Source organism: Bicyclus anynana, chromosome 11, assembly GCF_947172395.1.
Source record: "Bicyclus anynana chromosome 11, ilBicAnyn1.1, whole genome shotgun sequence".
Lineage (NCBI taxonomy): Eukaryota > Metazoa > Arthropoda > Insecta > Lepidoptera > Nymphalidae > Bicyclus > Bicyclus anynana.
In genome coordinates this window covers 1,278,258-1,298,011 of record NC_069093.1, presented here as the reverse complement: position 1 = coordinate 1,298,011, position 19,754 = coordinate 1,278,258, and the positions used below count along the sequence as shown (strand labels likewise).

General features: G+C 34.5%; 1 protein-coding gene across 2 annotated transcripts in view; it reads left to right on the top strand.

The window, feature by feature from the left end:
- Positions 1 to 15,450, top strand: part of LOC112054188 (guanine nucleotide-binding protein subunit gamma-e) — a 28,618-nt gene extending 13,168 nt beyond the window's left edge. For both annotated transcript variants that reach the window (XM_024093879.2, XM_052884198.1), the window contains 2 exons: positions 472 to 594; positions 12,599 to 15,450. In XM_024093879.2, the coding sequence (XP_023949647.1) occupies positions 482 to 594; positions 12,599 to 12,704 (219 nt within the window). In that variant the 5' untranslated portion in view covers positions 472 to 481 and the 3' untranslated portion in view covers positions 12,705 to 15,450. The remainder of the gene's footprint in view (positions 1 to 471; positions 595 to 12,598) is intronic.
- The last annotated feature ends 4,304 nt before the right edge of the window (positions 15,451 to 19,754 follow it).

Sequence of the window (19,754 nt, the reverse complement as noted above, 5' to 3'; positions counted from 1 at the left end):
TCAATTACATAAATCATTATCAAATTTTAAATAAAACGTTTTGTATTCAAAATAAAAAATTGAGAATTTTGAATAAAAAAATCCAATTAAAACACGACAACAGAACACGAAATGGTAGTAAAGCTTTTATGATTATTTTATTAAAAGCTTGTGATTGACCAAATTTTTGTCAATATAATATAAAAACGAAAGCTTTGTTATAAGTAATGTACGGTAGGCGATTATGAAGTTTGGATTGTTGTAATTTTTGGAGCTATCAGATAATTTTAGTATCAATCCAGGCTGAATCCTTATATCGTTTATGTTTATAAAGTTATTTTTTTATTGTATTTTTATTTGTTTTTATAAAAAAAGTGTCTCGATCACAGGCTCTCCATGTAAGCGTAGTTTGCGTACGACTGTACATCCATACGTACACAGACACCAATACGTACACGCCACTAATCTGTGTGTGGGTGTTTTATACCACAGATTCTGCGCGATGGACGCCAGTATTCTCGCAGCCATGGACAAAGAGGCACTGAAAAAGCAGATCGAAAACATGAAGTACCAGGCCTCCATGGAACGTTGGCCGCTATCGAAAAGCATTGCAGCGTGAGTAGATTCATATTATTTTGAAAATGGAAATAGTGTAGTGACGTCATAACGTGAAGTGCGGAATTAGGTGGCCGGGAGTGGTTGGCGAGTGAGTGCACGCAAAATTAATACTTCCCATTGCGTGTGTAAAGTTTATAATCGCGTGTATTGGATATTAAGTGAGGCGTTCGACTTTATCGGACGATATCGTGCTTTAAGGGGTCATTTTGAATTTGACGAGGTATTTTTAGAACTTTTTTTTTTTTTCATTGTTTTTGTTTTGAATATTTTATGTTCTATTACTTTACTAACACTACCAATGTTGCTTTTTTGTGATCATTCAGTTCAAATTATGTAAATTATACCCTATATTGTATTTATAATTTTTTTTTATTTTATTATAATATTATTTAATAATACAGATAGATGCATTTTCTTCTAATTGTAATACTAGAAAATGACTTTATTTTCCATTGTCTCACTCAGTTACTAATTATTATTTTATTACATAGACATATTTTACATAGACTATCTTAAACAATTATCATTATGTTATAATATAAATAATTTATTCCTCCAATGTAAAAGCTCGGTCCCCCACACACTTCTGAATTAGTAATAGAGGAACCATACCATATCATTGTTATAGCGCATTGCCCCTATGACAAAGAAAATTGATTGTTTTACACGTTAGGGGCCATTTTTACATTTACATTTTCCAACCAACTTTTGCAACCAAAATTTTGCAACCAACTTTCCTATTTAAAAAAGTTATTAATACCTTCTCTCTAATTTTATTAAGCTTTATTTATAACTAGCTGACGCCGCGCAGTTTCACCCGCGTGGTTCCCGTTCCCGTACGAATATGAGGATGATATATAACCAATAGCCTTCCTCTATAAATGGGCTATCTAACACTGAAAGAATTTTTCAAATCGGACCAGTAGTTCCTGAGATTAGCGCGTTCAATCAAACAAACAAACTCTTCAGCTTTATAATATTAGTATAGATTCACGAAAAGGACTGATTTCGAAAACTTTATGGTTTTTGCCATGTTAGCTACGTGATAGCTCAGTGGATATGACGTCTGCCTCCGATTCCGGAGGGTGGTGGGTTCGAATCCGATCCGGGGTATGCACCTCCAACTCTTAAGTTGTGTACATTTTAAGAAATTAAATATCACATGTCTCAAACGGTGAAAGAAAACAACGTGAGGACACCAGAGAATTTCCTTAGTTCTCTGCGTGTGTGAAGTCTGCCAATCCGCATTGGGCCAGCGTGGTGGACTATTGGCCTAACCCCTCTCATTCTGAGAAGAGACTCGAGCTCAGCAGTGAAACAAATATGGGTTGATAACGAACGATGTTTTTTGCCAGGTGGAAAACATATTGATTACGTGCGTTTTAACAGATTACAGACATAAAACCACAACACCACGTTGTGTGTGTCAAAACTTCTTCGATTACACAAAAAAACGATCTTATTTTATTTCTTTTTGTTTATGATATTTATGCATATTTCACAGGAAAGGTTTAGTAAAATTAACCAATTGTTAACCTGTGTAAAATAATATTTTTGGTAATTTAAAACACTCAATTGTTCTATAAGCAGACGAATTTACATCTTTGACGTATGCTAGTTGACTTATAAATTGTTTAGACGAAATTGAGATTCTATGTTACAAATGTCATCCGATGCTTTCTGGTGGATATCATACAGTACGTAGATGACATTTTGTCAATGTCAATTATTGATTTGATGATTATTATAAAAAGTTGATAATTTAGACCTAAATAGTGTATAGGCCAGCTGATCTTAACAATTTATGTAAGTATTGTCTTGTAAAGTTATGTACTCGGTCGCATTACCTGCCATGCCCTATTATCGAATCAATAAATCCCTTAGAAATTATGTCAATCTGTTCTGTATGTCCGATAAAATCTTTTTAACAAAAAAATCGAACCGACTTCAAAATCACAAAAATAAACTAAACAAAATAACATCGTATGATCACTTAGAAGGCGGTGCCAAGCCAGTGACGTATTAGTTCGTTATTTTAATTTTAACACGAATTACTGAACTGATTTTTAATAAAAACTAAATGGGACCAATCTGGAAGCTATACTCTTTCAAACAAAAAAGTATTTTTTTTAAATTAGTTAAGATATGACGAAGTTATGCGGTAGACGAATTAACAAACTCCTCCTTTTTTATTAAGTTAGTTAAAAACATTTCTATTTAGTAAAATACGGAAAATATAAAATACTATAGGTATTATAATAATACACAATAGGTATTATATAGTACAAGAGCATACTACCTACTTTAATCACCCGCGGTATGACGATAATTACGAGGAAAATATTATACAAATGATAACTTTGCCCCTTAGTACACTTAATATACTAAATAATTGCTCAATTAATTTATATATTACTTATCCTGTTTTGTATTATATGTTTTGTTTTGTATATCTACTTTTAGAATAACTTATAAATCCACAACAAATTAGTTAATACAATAATTGAAATGTTCTTTTTCATACTAATAATAATAGACGTGCAAACCAGACGGCTCATCTGATAGGAAATGGAAAACCATATCCAAAAAAACAGAGCTCCTTTTGACGATTTCCGTGGCGCAGTGGTATGCGCGGTGGATTTACAAGACGGAAGTCCTGGGTTCGATCCCCCGCTGGGCCGATTGAGGTTTAATTAATTGGTCCAGATCTGGCTGGTGGGAGGCTTTGGCTGTGGCTTGTAACCACCCTACCGACAAAGACATACCGCCAAGCGGTTTAGCTTTTCGTTACGATGTCGTGTAGAACCGAAAGGGGTGTGGATTTTTCATCCTCCTAACAAATTAGCCCGCTTCCATCTTAGAGTGCATCATCACTTACCATCAGGTAAAATTGTAGTCAAGGGTTAACTTGTAAAAAATAAAAAAAATAAAAAACTTGTGAAACATTTAGTTTGCTATTTGTAAAGACTCTACCGGTTCAGAAGGCAGGTTTTGCTAAAAAGAGGTGGCAAGAAACTGATTCAAAATAAAATGCCCTTTAAACATACGGCAATCAAAGACACTGGATATTTTTAAAAATGCCGTAAAGACTCATTATCTGATGCAGTAAAGATGATCTGTATATATTATTTCTCTTCAATATAATGTATTTATTAGTATATTTTGATATGTATTTTATTCATTATTGTAGGTATTTGTGTAATATTGTTTATGTATTAGGATGTAAATTATTTGTATGTATGTGTTTTCCTAAACCGAAGGTTGCCTGGAAGAAATCGCTACTTAGCGATAAGGCCGCCTTTTGTATGCTGATCTCTTTCTAATTTGTTTTTTATTTCACTTGTTTTGTCATTGTGGTGTGCAAATAAAGTATATTTATCTTTATCTTTAAAATATCACATATTGATGGTTTAGAAAAAGTGATTTAACTTCCAAAATTTGACCCACAAAAAGCAATTTACATAAATGCCTGTAATAAAATACCTACGTAACGCAAATTTTATGTAATGCCGGGAACAAGTACCTGTGGAGAGGTATTTTAAAATGGTACCGCTGTTACGTTAACCGTTTTCCGCTATTACGCCTCGGCCCGTGAAATACCTATTTGGCTTTGTTTAACGCGTCGCGTGGAAATTGTTAAATGTGCCCACATTCTATTATCTATTGCTCTGACTGACAGTGATGGTCAGACTATTGTCTTTTTGATAATAGCTGAAAGTATGTCAGTCCTCTGGCACTCTAATACCATCCCGAGGTTAAATGTGGCTTCGGATCACGAGGTCTTTGGTTTGAGTCCTGAGTCAGGCTCTGATTTTGAGCTACGTAGATAGTACCGATGTATTTGTGGATGTAGAGTGGATTTGCTTAAAGTATCTCCATAATACTTGAACTATGTCGTTCAAGTCAGTCATTAAAAAAAAACTTAACGCGTCATACTTGGTCGGTAGCTTCTAAATAAAATTCTTCTAAATGAAAGCTACGATGCCATAGACAGACACACAGATACACAAACATACACAGGCCAGCACGTTAAATTTTTTAAAGGGTAAAAAAAATGAAAATCCCAAAGCAGCTCAAAAATCGACCGATGACGCAGACTATACTAAAATATTGTTATTAGTAACTCATCTATCTGATATAAATACATGATCTTCTTTGATATCATCTGTGAACAGCTAACAAATTTATGCGACAATACACCCTAATCCAGAAGAAAACCTTCTTCACACGTTTCACCCCGATACCAGAGCATTCAGTACACCCAATATCTTTTAACTTTAGTTCCTTCTTCGCCTTTTTGTTATAGAACTGACAGGTACTCCGTTATCTGCATCCAAACGTCGTTCCTTTACGAGTCATTTTGGATCTTCAATCCTAATTTGCTGTAAAGTTATGGAATGCCCAGCTCCAGCTTCCGTTTTTCCTACCTAAGTAGGGTATCTTACAAGTCAAGAGTGAAGAGACACCTTCTAGGCAAGCACCTTCCACTATAAACTGCATTATCGCTTACAAGACATGATTGTATATTGATATCTTTTTTATGATGTTTTTCTCACTTCGACTGTGTGAACTTCAAACTCCTTTCTATCGTTCTCTCTCCTCAATATCGTATTAGACAGAGAGAGGTAGAAGTGAATGCGAAACTCGCACTTGCGAGTTATACAAAACATCGTTAGTGAATAGCCCTCCTGATACGAAGTATTCAATACTAAAATACTGTTGTAAAATAGTGGTACATAAATTGAGGTTAACGTAAGTTTAGCCGGTCGAGTTATATCTATCATAACAATAAATCTTTCAGAAGCTAAATTTAGATTTCTCTTTAGATAGCAACGCAAGTGATGCTAATAACAGAATTAGACTGTCTACCATAGGTTCTCAAAGTTAGCGATAAGTCTGAGATTTTTGGGGGGTTTTAGAGGAACCAGATAAACTTAGATGGCATTGAGAAGAAAGAGAAGAAGAAAAAGGGAACGAAACAGATGTAAAAAATTTAGTCTTAAAAAGACTTTAAAAATCACTTAGTTATATAAAAATTAAACTACAAAAATATGGTTACATGAAGTGGGTGATATTATAAAAAAAAATAAAAGCTTATTTAAATAATGCCGCAAAATGCTTATTGTTTTCTGAAATAAGTAATAAAATAAAATTGTATATTCTATGCTAGTAATTAATATTATAGAGTAGCAACATTTGTTTGTCTGTTTAAACACGATAAAGAAATATGAAGTTAAAAAAAAACATTTTTCTTTTTTATGAAATGAAAATTTAATTTTTGTTTTGGTGGTTAGCTCTTGGACTACTTCGGTACAGTGTGGAATACAATATCATAAATAATTCAATGTGTAAAAATGTCTTTGAAAATTTATGTAATGCGTATTCCTAACATCGCTAAGCCATTTGGAAAATTAGTTTTGTTCATCCAATTTTGTCGTTATGTGTATTGAAATAAGCCACTATTAAGTTTCCTTTACTTTTGAAAGCTTTGAAAGAACTTAATACACAAGGAATATTTTATGTTATTTCATCTATAACTTATAAAAAAAATTTAGTACTCACGAAGTTTCTAATCATGAATAATTTCTAGACTTCGTAAACTAAAGATGAAGTAGACTAGTTAAACTAACTAAATCCTTTTTTCCAAAGACAATAATAAGTATCATCATCATTATCATCATCATCATCATCATCATCATCATCATCATCATCATCATCATCATCATCATTCCATATTAAATTTTCAATGGAAATAGATTTTACTCTAGATTAACACATAGGCTACTATGCATCCAAAAAAATCCGTTCCCGAGGGATTTGTGAAAAACTAAATACCGCGCGGACGAAGTCGCGGGCGGGCGTCTATATAAATAAAACTCATTTTACTCCATCGTAAGTCTGGATGTACCACTTTATATTACAAAAATAATAAAGTCGAGAAATAGATCGAACCATTTGTATAAATAAACTTTTATGAAAACACGCTCCATTTGGACGCTCCAACGTTTGAAAATTCAGAATAAATCTCACACAGACAAACAACAACAAACAGATTGCAACTTTGGCGATGACCAGTATTGATTTTGTCTATGCGCCACGCTGCCTACGATTTTAACCAGCAATAATAACAGACTTTTTTTAAAACTACATGTGACTTCAAAAAAGGAAACTGACAATTTTTCATATATTGCTGGACTCAGGTTTAATGAATGATCTGTTAATTACAATGTCCAAATAAGTGTCAGCTAACTATACTAATATTATAAACTAGCGGACTGCCGCAACTTCGTTCGCGTGAAATTCAGTTTTTCACGAATCTTGTGAAGTGAAAAGTAGCCTATGTGTCTACAGGCACAGGTCTGTCTGTTACCTTTTCACGGCTAAACCACTGAACTGATTTTAATGAAATTTAGTATTGAGATAAGTGAACCTTTAAGCAGAACATAGGCTTTTTTCCACGGATTAAAAAAACTGATTTTACGCGAATGAAGTTGCGGGCATCCGCTAGTAAAATAATAATATTAGTTTTATTAGTATTTCAAGATACTTAATATATGAAATGTACAATTTCCACAAAAACACAAAGTAACTACGTATACGACTAAAGTAAGTATGTCGTCTGTATGCTTAGACCACTGTTGATGTACTCCCTTCCAAAAAAAAAATCTCAGTCGAAAAAGCCATTTTCGGGTAATAAGCGAATAAACTTTTAAAAGAGCGATTTCGACCGCGTGAAATTTAGTTTTTCTTAGATCGGGAACCGTGGATTTTTTTGGGATTTATAATACCTTCATGTTAATCCAGGAAAAATTTTATTTCAATTCCAAATTACAGCTAAATCGGTTCAGTAGTTGCGACGTAATGGATAAACAAACATACACACTTTTACACAATTTTTCGCTTTTGAAGAGTGATATTAGAGTGAAGCGTGATTTTGACATAATATGGCAAATCAAATCACATGCAACCTTTATTCTTTACATAATAAATCTATGTCCATTGCCCATATGTGATGATATTGTTTTACATGACATCGGACCTCAGCCTCAATAAAATACCCAAACCCCGAAACCCCTGTAAGGTAGGGAATCAAAATAAATATTTACTTAGGGGTGGGTGAGCAAAAATGCGCAAAAAAGGGCAAAAAGTCCGCAATACACATGAGATAATTTTTCGTTGTTGGTCTAGATATTCTGCTGAATTATTTTTCTCTCATTTATTTATATGTCGTTATCTGTGTTAATAAAATACAAAACACTGTTAAAAATTAAAAAAAAATAATAATAAATTCTCTTGTATTTTAATTTGAGTGCCCAAGCAACTGGTGATCAGAGCTCCAGAGTGAGGAACCTCCTCACAATACACGCGGTTTGAGATTGAGACACGTGATATTTGATTTCTTAAAATGCTCATAACTGAAAAGTTAAGAGATATATGCCCCGGACCGGATTCGAACCTACGCCCTTTGAATTGAAGGCAGAGGTCATATACATTGGGCTATCTCGGCTTCTGAGTCAGTTTAGAAAAAATAAAATTTCAAACTGTCGGGTTCTGACTTCTGAATCTTGGACTTCAACAATACCAACTGCGCCAGAGAGGTCGTAAAGTAGATACAGCTCTTGCAGATTTACTTGACACCTGACTCGAATGATGAATTTAACGTGGCTACCGGCAACGAACGGTATGATGTCGTGTAGAAACCGAAAGGGTTAGCCCGCTTTCATCTTAGGATTGCATCATCACTTACCATCAGGTGAGATTGTAGTTGGTTGGTTGTAGGCCGTGGCTAGTTACCACCCTACCGACAAAGACATACCGCCATGCAATTTAGCGTTCCGGTATGATGTCGTGTAGAAACCGAAATGGGTGTGGATTTCATCCTACTCCTAACAAGTTAGCCCTCTTACATCTTAGATCGCATCGTCACTTACCATCAGGTCAGATTGTAGTTAAGGGCTAACTTGTATAGAATAAAAAATAAAAAAAAACTGGACACCTGACTCGAATGATGAATTTAACGTGGCTAGTTACCACCCTACGGGCAACGAACGGTATGATGTCGTGTAGAAACCGAAAGGGTTAACCCGTTTTCATCTTAGGATTGCATTATCACTTACCATCAGGTGAGATTGTAGTTAACGGCTAACTTGTAAAGAATTAGAATAAAAATGATTGTACTGTGTTTATGTTTGGTAGCCAGGTGCCAAATTAATGCACACGAGTTATACTTACGGATCGAATACAAAAACTCATTTCGGTTATTATTAAAAACTATACCTAATGAACTTTATAATAATGTAAGTTAAGTGGTCCAGAATCTCAATAACCCACTTATTTGGAAAGATTATGCCTCCCTTGATTCAGTTAAGAGACATAACTTTTTATGCGGCAATAAGAAAGTACCGTAAAAACTGTCTATGGCTTATTATATTGTGAATATTGACATTTTATTTGACAGTTACTTTTGTTATTACTGTAATCTTTTTTGAGTACTTGTTGATTAGAAACTGTTATTGGAACTATTGTTCATTTTCTAGTGCGTTTTTTTCTACAAACATACATATTTACACACCAATAATGAGATTTAACGCATCGCTTTTTAAACTCTCGTGTGAATGAGGCCTAAAATTACGCCTAGGTTAATCGACAAAGGGTGTAACTTCATAGGAGTTGCATTTTGCATATTTTTTAATTTATGACAAATTAGCCCTTGACTTCGATCTCGATCTGTTATTGGACCTAGGGTTCGTTTTCTAGTGCGTTTTTTTCTACAAACACACATACATACACACGCAGTTTATATTTAAGTGTTGTTATTGTTTTTACTTACATTAATTGTTGTAATTATTCTATGTTTAAATATGTATTTTTTTTTATTTTACAATTAATAACGTAGAGACAATAAATGAAAGGATGCAAATAACCTATGTTTAAGGAAAGAGAGGGTATTTAGAATGAGGCGTGATGTATGTATATATGTATGTATTGAATTCTCCATTGTTGCACAGAAAATTTATACAGACAAATAAATAACACGCTGTATAAGGGTGTAGGGTGTAGGGGATGTTACATCCAAAAGCATACTGTCAGACGTGAACGATTTACTGTTACGACGCCAATCGAGCCTGATTAGGAGGGGATCTCTATTGTAAGGATTATAGTGCTATTCATCTTACGCAGCATCATTAGTGATCATCAAATAAGATCTTTTCTAACTTTGAATGTTACTAATTGTTGTGTATTTTATGTATTTAGGTATGTAGTTTGTATGTAGGTTTGCGATTGACTACAATTTAAGCCTGACGGAAAGCATTAATGCGGTCTAAATTGGAACGCACTTACCTAGAAAATGCCTATTCACTCTTGCTTTCAGTGTCAGGAAGTGTGTTATGTTCTGTGAATTTTACTTATATATTAAAAACACATTTATAAATCTGTACAAAATAGTGACACCGCTAAAACTTGGAAATTTCTTAATACACTTGGAGTTGGAAAATCATCTTCGAACAATCCTATAAATATTGATTTAGAACTTCTCAATAAACATTTTTCTACTTCCGATACAATTGACAGTACCGAAAAGGAGTCCATTCTTACCACTCTTTCTTCTATACCAACACCAGATTTTCTTCCGTTTACTTTCGAATCTTTTACCGAATGTGATGTTAAGAAGAGTGTTTTGTCTATCGCTTCGAATGCTGTTGGTTCTGATAGCGTAAGCCGTAATATGATTATTCCTATCATTGATATTATTTCCCCAGTTCTTACACATATCCTCAACTATTCCATTTATTCCAGTGAATTTCCACAGGCTTGGAAGAATGCACAAATTATTCCTCTTCCTAAAAAAATTAGTTCCACAACGTTTTCTGACTTCCGTCCAATTTCTATTTTGCCGTTCCTTTCTAAAGTCCTTGAAAAACTTGTCTTCCAGCAGTTATCCGTATTCTTAAACCGAAATTTACTTTTAAGTCCATTACAATCTGGTTTTCGTCCTGGTCATGGTACGGTTACCGCTTTGACTAAAGTTACTGACGATATTCGTTGGGCGATGGATAATAGACAACTCACTGTACTAGTTCTGCTTGATTTCAGTAATGCTTTTAATTCTGTAGACTACGACATTTTGTTGAGTCTATTACGCTCTATTAACATATCTCCATCGGTTATAGACTGGTTTCAGAGCTACCTCAAAGGCCGTAAGCAGCGCATTCGAGTTGATGACTTCTTTTCATCTTGGTGCGATGTTACGGCAGGGGTACCTCAGGGTGGCGTGTTATCTCCATTACTTTTCTCTATCTTCATTAATTCGATCACTCAAAATATAACTTCTCTTTACCATATGTATGCAGATGATATCCAAATATACCGCTCTTCATCTCTTGAGAACCTAAACTCAACTGTCTCTGCTATAAACTGTGACCTTAGCGCAATTGATATCTGGAGCAGACAGTATGGGCTTAAGGTAAATCCCCTAAAATCTAAGGCCATTATTATTGGTAGTCCTGCCCTCATCTCAAGAGTTGATTGGGTAGATCTCCGGCCAGTTTTGTATAATGGTACCACTATTCCTTTTTGTGACACAGTTAAAGATCTTGGGGTTCATCTTGATAACCAGTTGTCGTGGTGCGTGCATGTCAAAGAGTTAAGTAAAAAGATGTTTGCTACTTTTGGCTCACTGAGACGTTTAAGATCATTTTTACCAATTCCTACTAAAGTTATGTTAGCACATTCTCTTCTTCTTTCGGTTTTAGATTATGCGGACGCGAGCTATCTAAATATAACTGAGGACCAACTCAATAAACTTGAGCGACTTCAAAATCTTGCTATTCGGTTCATATTTAGCCTACGCAAATATGACCATATTTCTGAATTCCGTCAGAAGCTCAAGTGGCTCCCTATTCGTCGTCGCCGGGATCTGCATGTACTTTCACTTTTGTACTGTGTGTTGTTTAATCCAAAATCTCCTGTGTATCTGAAGGAGAAATTTACGTTTCAGGGTATGCAGTCAGAACGGAGACAGTGTCGATTACTAACTCTATGTTTACCCGTGCATAAGACGAAATTTTATAAACATTCTTTCGTTGTGCAAGCCGTTAAGTTATGGAATGCTCTCCCTTTAAACATACGGCAATCAAAGACACTGGTCATTTTTAAAAATGCCGTAAAGACTCATTATCTGGTGCAGTAAAGACGATCTGTATATATTATTTCTTTTCAATATAAGGTATTTATTAGTATATTTTGATATGTATTTTATTCATTATTGTAGGTATTTGTGTAATATTGTTTATGTATTAGGATGTAAATTATTTGTATGTATGTGTATTACTAATACTATGGTTATTTTTGTTTTACGCCACCTGCTGATGTCCTTAAGTTTTCCTAAACCGAAGGTTGCCTGGAAGAAATCGCTACTTAGCGATAAGGCCGCCTTTTGTATGCTGATCTCTTCTTAATTTGTTTTTTATTTCACTTGTTTTTGTCTTTGTGGTGTGCAAATAAAGTATATTTATCTTATTTATCTTAAAAACCTGTGGTAACCTTAAGTTCATCATTTTATAAAAGCCCATACTTTATAAGTTCCTGCTTCTAGTATAGGTAGGTAACCATAGAGTTTCGACTGTGGTGCATTAGGGAAATATACGTTTCATAGGTCCAGACCCTTAATTGCTTCGTTAAAGAACTCGTTCGAACCCTTCGTTAAAGAACTTTGGAGTTTAATCATTAACGTTGTTTTTGAAGGGTTGCCATGAATTTAATTAGCATACGTTATATCCCATGGGTTTTTAATTACTTAAAAGCAATAAAAAGAAGTAACTTTTTCAATGTTTATCTTTAAACCAAACTTCATTAAAATCAATTCTGCGGTTTAATTGCGAAAAGGTAACCGACAGGCAGAGTTTACTTACACATTTATTCGTATGGATGTATGGATTAATTACAAATTCACAAATTCTATATTGCTTCAATAAATAATATTTTGTATTATTTGTTTCAGAATGAGAGAATACGTAGAGGAAAATGAAAAAAATGATCCTCTTATACACGCCCCAGACAAGAAAAACAACCCTTGGGCCGAGAAAGGAAAATGCATCATCATGTAATCATAATCACAAGTAAAATATAAAAAAATAATATCACCAAAAATTCTAAAAGACATTTATATCGTTTTGGCACGACGAAATCGTTATTGGTCTGGTCACCACGGGCGCTACTGCTGACAAAACAAAGATTGGAGAGAGGTTCACGAACGCAATTGGACATTTGCTACTGCCAGACAATATAAAGATAATAGTAAAATAGAAACAAGTCGGGACGGCCTTGCCAAAACATACGTTTGATTTACCAGAGATTCCATTAAGACGGTTTTCGTTCCCCAAGATAATCTAGTCCTCATAATAAAAATAATGTAAGGAATGTACATTTTGACTGTGCGCGTCGCAAGTATGTACTTATGAGTGTTTTGTTAAAAGATTTAAAAATGGTTGTAAATACGTTAAATTTTGTATTTCTAGTAAAGTAACGTTCGGTCGGGACTATCGGTAGAGGATAAAATGGAAAAAGTTAATGTGGGCGGAGTAAAAATTGTAAATTTAAACTTAAACATGACAATGTATGTTCATACCGACGTATTTTACTTTGAAGTTGAGAGATTTTAATTTAATGAGGGAACGCCTTGAGAATGTCTAGAATAGAATGATAATATGATTGAGGAATCCGAGCACTTGCACGCGAAGAAAAGCAACTTCCTCTAAGAAATTCGCGTGGATCTGGTTTGGATTCTAAATTTAATCAGACGAAGTATGCAGGACTTTGTTCTCCTACTTTGTTATTTCAGTTACATAAACTGAATTTTTTTCTCATATTTTGACCGCGAACGTAAACTTTGCCATCGCGAATAGTTGTAATAAAATACTGTTGAATGTGAAGATTCATTGAGCTCGTGAATCTTTAGATTTAAACGATGTAATATTAAATAATGATAGTTAAAATATAGGGTATAATCGCACATCACAACTTAACATCTATTTGCTGGATCACAGAAATAAGAGCATTCATGAATTTAAATTAGGTATTGGCAATAAAGAATTCTTAGGCGAAGTGTTAAAATGACGAAATGTTAAATGTAGCGCAGTGAAAAACTAATTTTAAGGTAACTCATGAATAAAATGCGACATAATCTTGTTCGAAACAAAAGTAATGATAAGTTGATTTAGGATACTTTTTTATGAACACAGGTACATTCCGCAGTGCCATTAACTTGTAATGCTTCTATTGAATAAATCTTAGCGTCTTATCTTCTACGCTCCTCATAAGCTTTGTTATGTATGTCTTATTTGTGACCCTATCTATATACTCGTGTTGTCTGTATCTACTTACATCCACATTATGATTTATATGTGTTCATCTTCTTCTACCCCGATATTTAAAATTAGATAAATAAATCTATTGACTACAACTTTAAATCTAGCACTTGATTAGCTTAGTATTAATTCAAAATATAAATTGAAATAAACTTTACCTATGTCACGAAAATTATTCGCGAACTATCGTAGTTTCCAAAATAAACTTCTTCTAAATTATATCTAAGATTAACGGATTTGAATTGCTATTTCCCTCTTATTGTAATATGCATCTCCGGAGGGGATGTTGTATTAATGAGGAGGTATAATAGCTTCATTATCGCGCGTAGTGCTATTGCTCTAACGTTCCACTAAAATGGAACTACCTTTAATCCTAATTTTGAATAAAATAGAAAATTTAAACTTACGCACTGTAGGTAATTTATAGATTAAATTAAAATCTAACCTAAAATTATAAACTTAAATTTATAAAAAAAAAATACCTTCCTCCTTACCATATCTAGACGCGATCTATGGAGAATCATTCTGGCTGTGAGTATTTCCCATTTGTTTAGATGCTTATCATAGTCGTTCGTCCGACTTTCGCTACTACCGACAATAAATTGTTATCGCGGACTAACTTCTCGAATGGTTTCATCTTTGCAACTACGTCCTCCCTCTAAAATTTCATGTCAATTTTTAACGAATGATTTGTTCCTACATCATTCACATCATCTATTATATCAAACTATTGTCATCTTTCACATCCACTTCTTTCACATGAATAAGTTTCTCATTATAATTTCATTGTATCTGTCCTCTCTTAGTCAAGAATAGTTTTAAACTTAGGAACTTAGAGAATAAATCGTAGTTTTAGTGATAAATTAAAAGCAAGAAAATCAAAGTTGTTTGTTAACTTACACGATAAAAGTTGCAATTCAGAGAATTAGCCGTAGGTATATAAAAAAAATATTAAAAAATGTAACGAGTTTATTTAAAAAATGTTCTAGTAAATAAATTAAGGGATCTCAGTCGAGAGTTATGAAAACGATGGCAAAGTTTCATTCTCCAACAATATCATGTGCAATAACTACAGTATGTACATTATCAAGGTCGTTCTCTTTTATATGCAATATTTATTGAGTGTTTTGTTTTTAATATATAATAGTTTATTTTATTTCTAAGTTTGTTCGTTGAACTTAAGTAAAACCAAAGATTTTTTCACTTCTTTCTCGGGCTGTTTAGCTCATTCTAATCAACACGAACATTAATATGAAACACTTCATCATATATATGCTGACACAGCGTGGCGAATTGTTTTATATTAGTGTCCTAATTAAGGTAATAATAAACTTAATCGGTACTTTTTAACGGATTAATCCAAAAAAATTTAATAACTAGGTAAGGTGATATTGGAAATGATTTTTTTAGAATCAATAGGCTAAGGTATTATGTTATTATTATTAATATGTAATCAGTAATCACTGAAATAAATCAAAATCTGTAATTTTTGTGTTTGCATTTCCCAACCCAATCGACTGTCTCATTGCCCAATGATTAAGTCTATGAGGCTATGGTCCAGGGTCAGGCTATATTGGATTTTCTTTCCATAATGTATTCTCAAGTTGGAATTTATAAAGCTAGCGGTGTTCTACATCTATATGCCTCAGAGGATACTCATACGTTAAACTGTCAGTCCCAAGCAATATCATTAACATTTCTTAATGATCGCTACAAAGTCAAAGATCACAAATCCGTATTCTTTTTTTCTTATGGAGACGAGGAATCAGAGCTTAGACCCACCACGCTACGCTGCTCTAGTTCAATGTTCTGCAGCGAATTAATAAAAAAAGGCTGATGATAATAAAATCACTCTAAATGGCATAAATCCACTCATTTGCTATTTAATTCCACGAAAATTTATTCTTCTTTTTAACAAGTCAGACCTATACGACAGATTTTTTGTGCTACTTGATAATAATCTGAAGATCTTCATCATATCATCATCAACATATCAGCCGATGGGCGTCCACTGCAGGACATAGGCCTTTTGTAGGGACTTCCAAACATCATGATCCTCAGTTGCCTGCATCCAGTGAATCCCTGCGACTCGCTTGATGTCATCAGTCCACCTGGGAGAGGGGTCGACAAATCTGCGCTTTCTAATGCCAATCCAGCACCTTGGAACCTAACGGCTCTTCGAACTATGTGCCCCATCAATTGCCACTTCAGTGTCAGCTATATCGGTCACTTCTAGGGTTCGCCCGCTGTGTGACTCAGCCTTCTTATGAGGCCCATAGTTAGAGACCAAGTCCGGAACGGCGGGCTAGTCCGGAACGGCCGGCTAGTCTCGGAACGTCAGGCAACGCAAGAATCTTTGAAGATATTATTTTATCATTATTTCAAGTGTCATGATTTCAAGAAAAGGCTAATGTATTCCTACACAACGAAAGGAATTAGCCTACCTTATGCATTTTGTACTGTACAAACCGCTTCAGAAGGCAGATTCTGATCAGAAGAGCCGGCATAAAACCTAGCATTACTTTTAATATAATCGTTATTATACCATACCAAGGCCCTGTGTCAACCTTCGGATAGTTGTCGAATGGAGTATTTACAAGTTTTGTCTTTGTAATCTATAGGTATATTATAAAGAGGTAAGGTATTGATGTTATCCCTACAACACCCTGATAAACTATGGATAAAGAAACAAAGAAGAAAAAAATATCTTTTTTTTTAGGTATATTACAATATTAAATTCTAAATATATAGCATATAGCTAGATCAATAAAAGAAGAACGCCCTGCAAAATGTGGCATAACCTAGAAAAAGTCTCTAACTCATTTTGCCACATACTTCCTGTACAAAAAACACACACAGCTCAACATCCTATTTAAACCAACGACCTTCTGGATCTACTGAACCAATTTTGAAAATTCTTTTACCACTAAAAAGCCGTATTATTTGTAAAAGTCATAGGCTTTATTTTATGCCCCTATTCTCAGGGAATCGGGAATTTTCGGGCGAAACTCGCTAATAGTACAAAGTAAAACTGATGTGTTTAGTACGCCCCATGCCTCGGAAAGCAAGTAAAGCCGTCGGTCCTGCGCCTGATCTCTCCGGTCGTGTTGGTCTGCAGTCCCATCGAACTATGAGAGCGAGGAAATAGAGAATGCACTTGTGCTTGCAAACAAACTTGTGCACTATAATATGCTGCTTATATGGTTTAAAACGAAAGCTTAATTGACACCAAGCATCTTTATCATTATTAAAATTCAAGCGTTTTCTTTTCAAGCCACCTTCCAGATATCGATTCGGTGTAACATCCGCTAGAGGTCGTTAAAAGTTCAACATTATCACGCTAAGCCCACTATTCCGCATTTGTGATGTATGGTGAGTCTAAGCTCCATCTCTTTCGCATAAGGCTTGGCTCTGTAGTGGGTCATAAATATAAGCTAATTAACGGCGACCTGGGCGGTCTGCTAAGCTTTTGGAGCGAGTTCGGCTGGATGGAATGAATCCAGAGGGAATCTACACCGAAGGACCCACGTACAACGGCCTATCACATGGACAACTTTGGAAACGGAAGAAGAACGGAACGGCAGAAGGAAGAAGAAGAAGAAGATAGGCTAATTAAACTGACTTACGCTTGACTTAATTGGTTAAGAGCTTCGGCTGAAGCAAACCTACAATACCTACAATATGTATTGCCAAATCTTAAAAAAAACCGGTATTATATGTTGTTGAAAACTAGTATTTGAATAATATACCTAGCATACGCCCAAAAATAGTCAAAAAGTCACCTAATGGCGACGGAGAGAACCCAGGCCCATCTATTTTGTCCATAGACAGAATTATAATAATTATTATATTAGAATAATTAGATATCGAAATGCATCGCGTCCAAATTCTGCAACAAAATTGTCTGTCGTTTCTTGATGGGGACGAGGTAAACTCACACATCGACAATATTTAACACCAATAAATTAATATTCTGTAACCTCACACTACACACAACTATAAATTTGATTCGCAATACTCGCACAGGTATAATTGTTACACAGACTAACAATCACATCGCTTACACTCGTTACACAGAATAATCGATTACATGATCGAAGTTTTACTATTCCATCAGAAATAGTAAAATTTGATATAATTAGGTTAGAAATAATTACAAATGAAACGTACATTTTAATTTTTAGTGAACTACAAGTTGTTGACCGTTTGTATACCACTCAGTTTTTATACTACACAAACCAGCATTATAAGGGAGCTCTATTTAAAACGAAAACGATTACAGTTATAAAATAGAAACAGTATTTTATGTTCTAAAGATCTTTATTGTTGATATTTGGCAGAGGGGTAACAACTAGCGAGTCAGGTCCTTTTGTAATTGGTCTGAGATTTTGTCCCAACGCAACGAAACATATATTACCGGTTGCTATTGTTTAATATTTATCTATTTCTCTTCATGAGATACGTTGCGCATTAGACCTGAATCTCATTAAATTGAGTTTAAAAATGATCATTTTCTTGACTGAAACTTAAATCTGGGACTATCGATAAACCTAGACCCTTTTTCTAATATGTACTAGAACGAAGCTTTAAATAAACAGAACGCAAGCCCTAGGATAATCATAAAACCTAATCAAGTCTGACGCGGTAACACAGGTTAAATGCGGGCAACACTGGATCAGTCCGGCTCTTGCGTGGAATACCGGCTTAAAGGATCCACCAAAATGATATACCGGCTTTACCGGTCCACAGAAAATAGTAATATAGTGTAATATGAAATAGGGCATAGGTAGACATGGAATACTTTATAGAGAACTAGCTGACGCCGCGCAGTTTCACCTGCCTAGTTCTCGTTCCCTTAGAAATACGGGGATAATATATAACCTTCCTAGATAAATGGGCTATCTAACACTGAAAGAATTTTTCAAATCGGACCAGTAGTTCCTGAGATTAGCGTATGCAATCAAACAAACAAACATTGGCAACGTCCATCGGCTCTTCGTACTAACCTACGCCCCGCGGTTTCACCTATAGTCTACAACACTCACAAATAACTTAACTTTATAGTGGCAAATATTCAAAATCGTTTTAGTTGATTACCCCGATCGCTGGATCTACTGAACCAATTTTTAAAATTATTTCACCACTAATAATCCACGTTATTAGTGAGTGTGTGAGTTGCACTGTGTTTGTTTGGTTTGGGTAGCTAGGTGTCAAGTTAATGTGCACGAGTTATATGTATATTTTACACTCGTATTTTCACGGGAACGCAGAGTGCGCGGGTGTAACCGCGGGTCGCCGGCTATCTATCTATTTATATCTATACTTATAATAAAACTGGTCGAATTCTATACATTTAATCGCAATTTGAGATATTACTTATACCATTTGTAACAACTAAAGTTACCGTGGCATAAAGTACGCCAGCGCCATCTAGAATCTATACTTATAATACGAATTCTGTACATTTTGTACGTTCTGCACATTCAAGATATTTTGAAATTTTTTGTTGGGGGGCATCATATAATCGATACTGAACCTAAAAATATTATTTTTCGATTTTTTGTCTGTCTGTCTGTCCGTGTTTTTTTGTTATTCAGGCATTACACTGAAACTACTGAATGAATACAAATGAAACTTGGCACGGTTTAAGACCATTATACGGAAAAGATTATAGGATACTTTTTATTGCAAAAATAAAATATAAAGGAGGTAAAATAGGGGTTGAAAGTTTGTATGGAAAGTTCTTCATTTTTAGAGTTACAGTTTTAAAAATTTATTCATAAATAATAA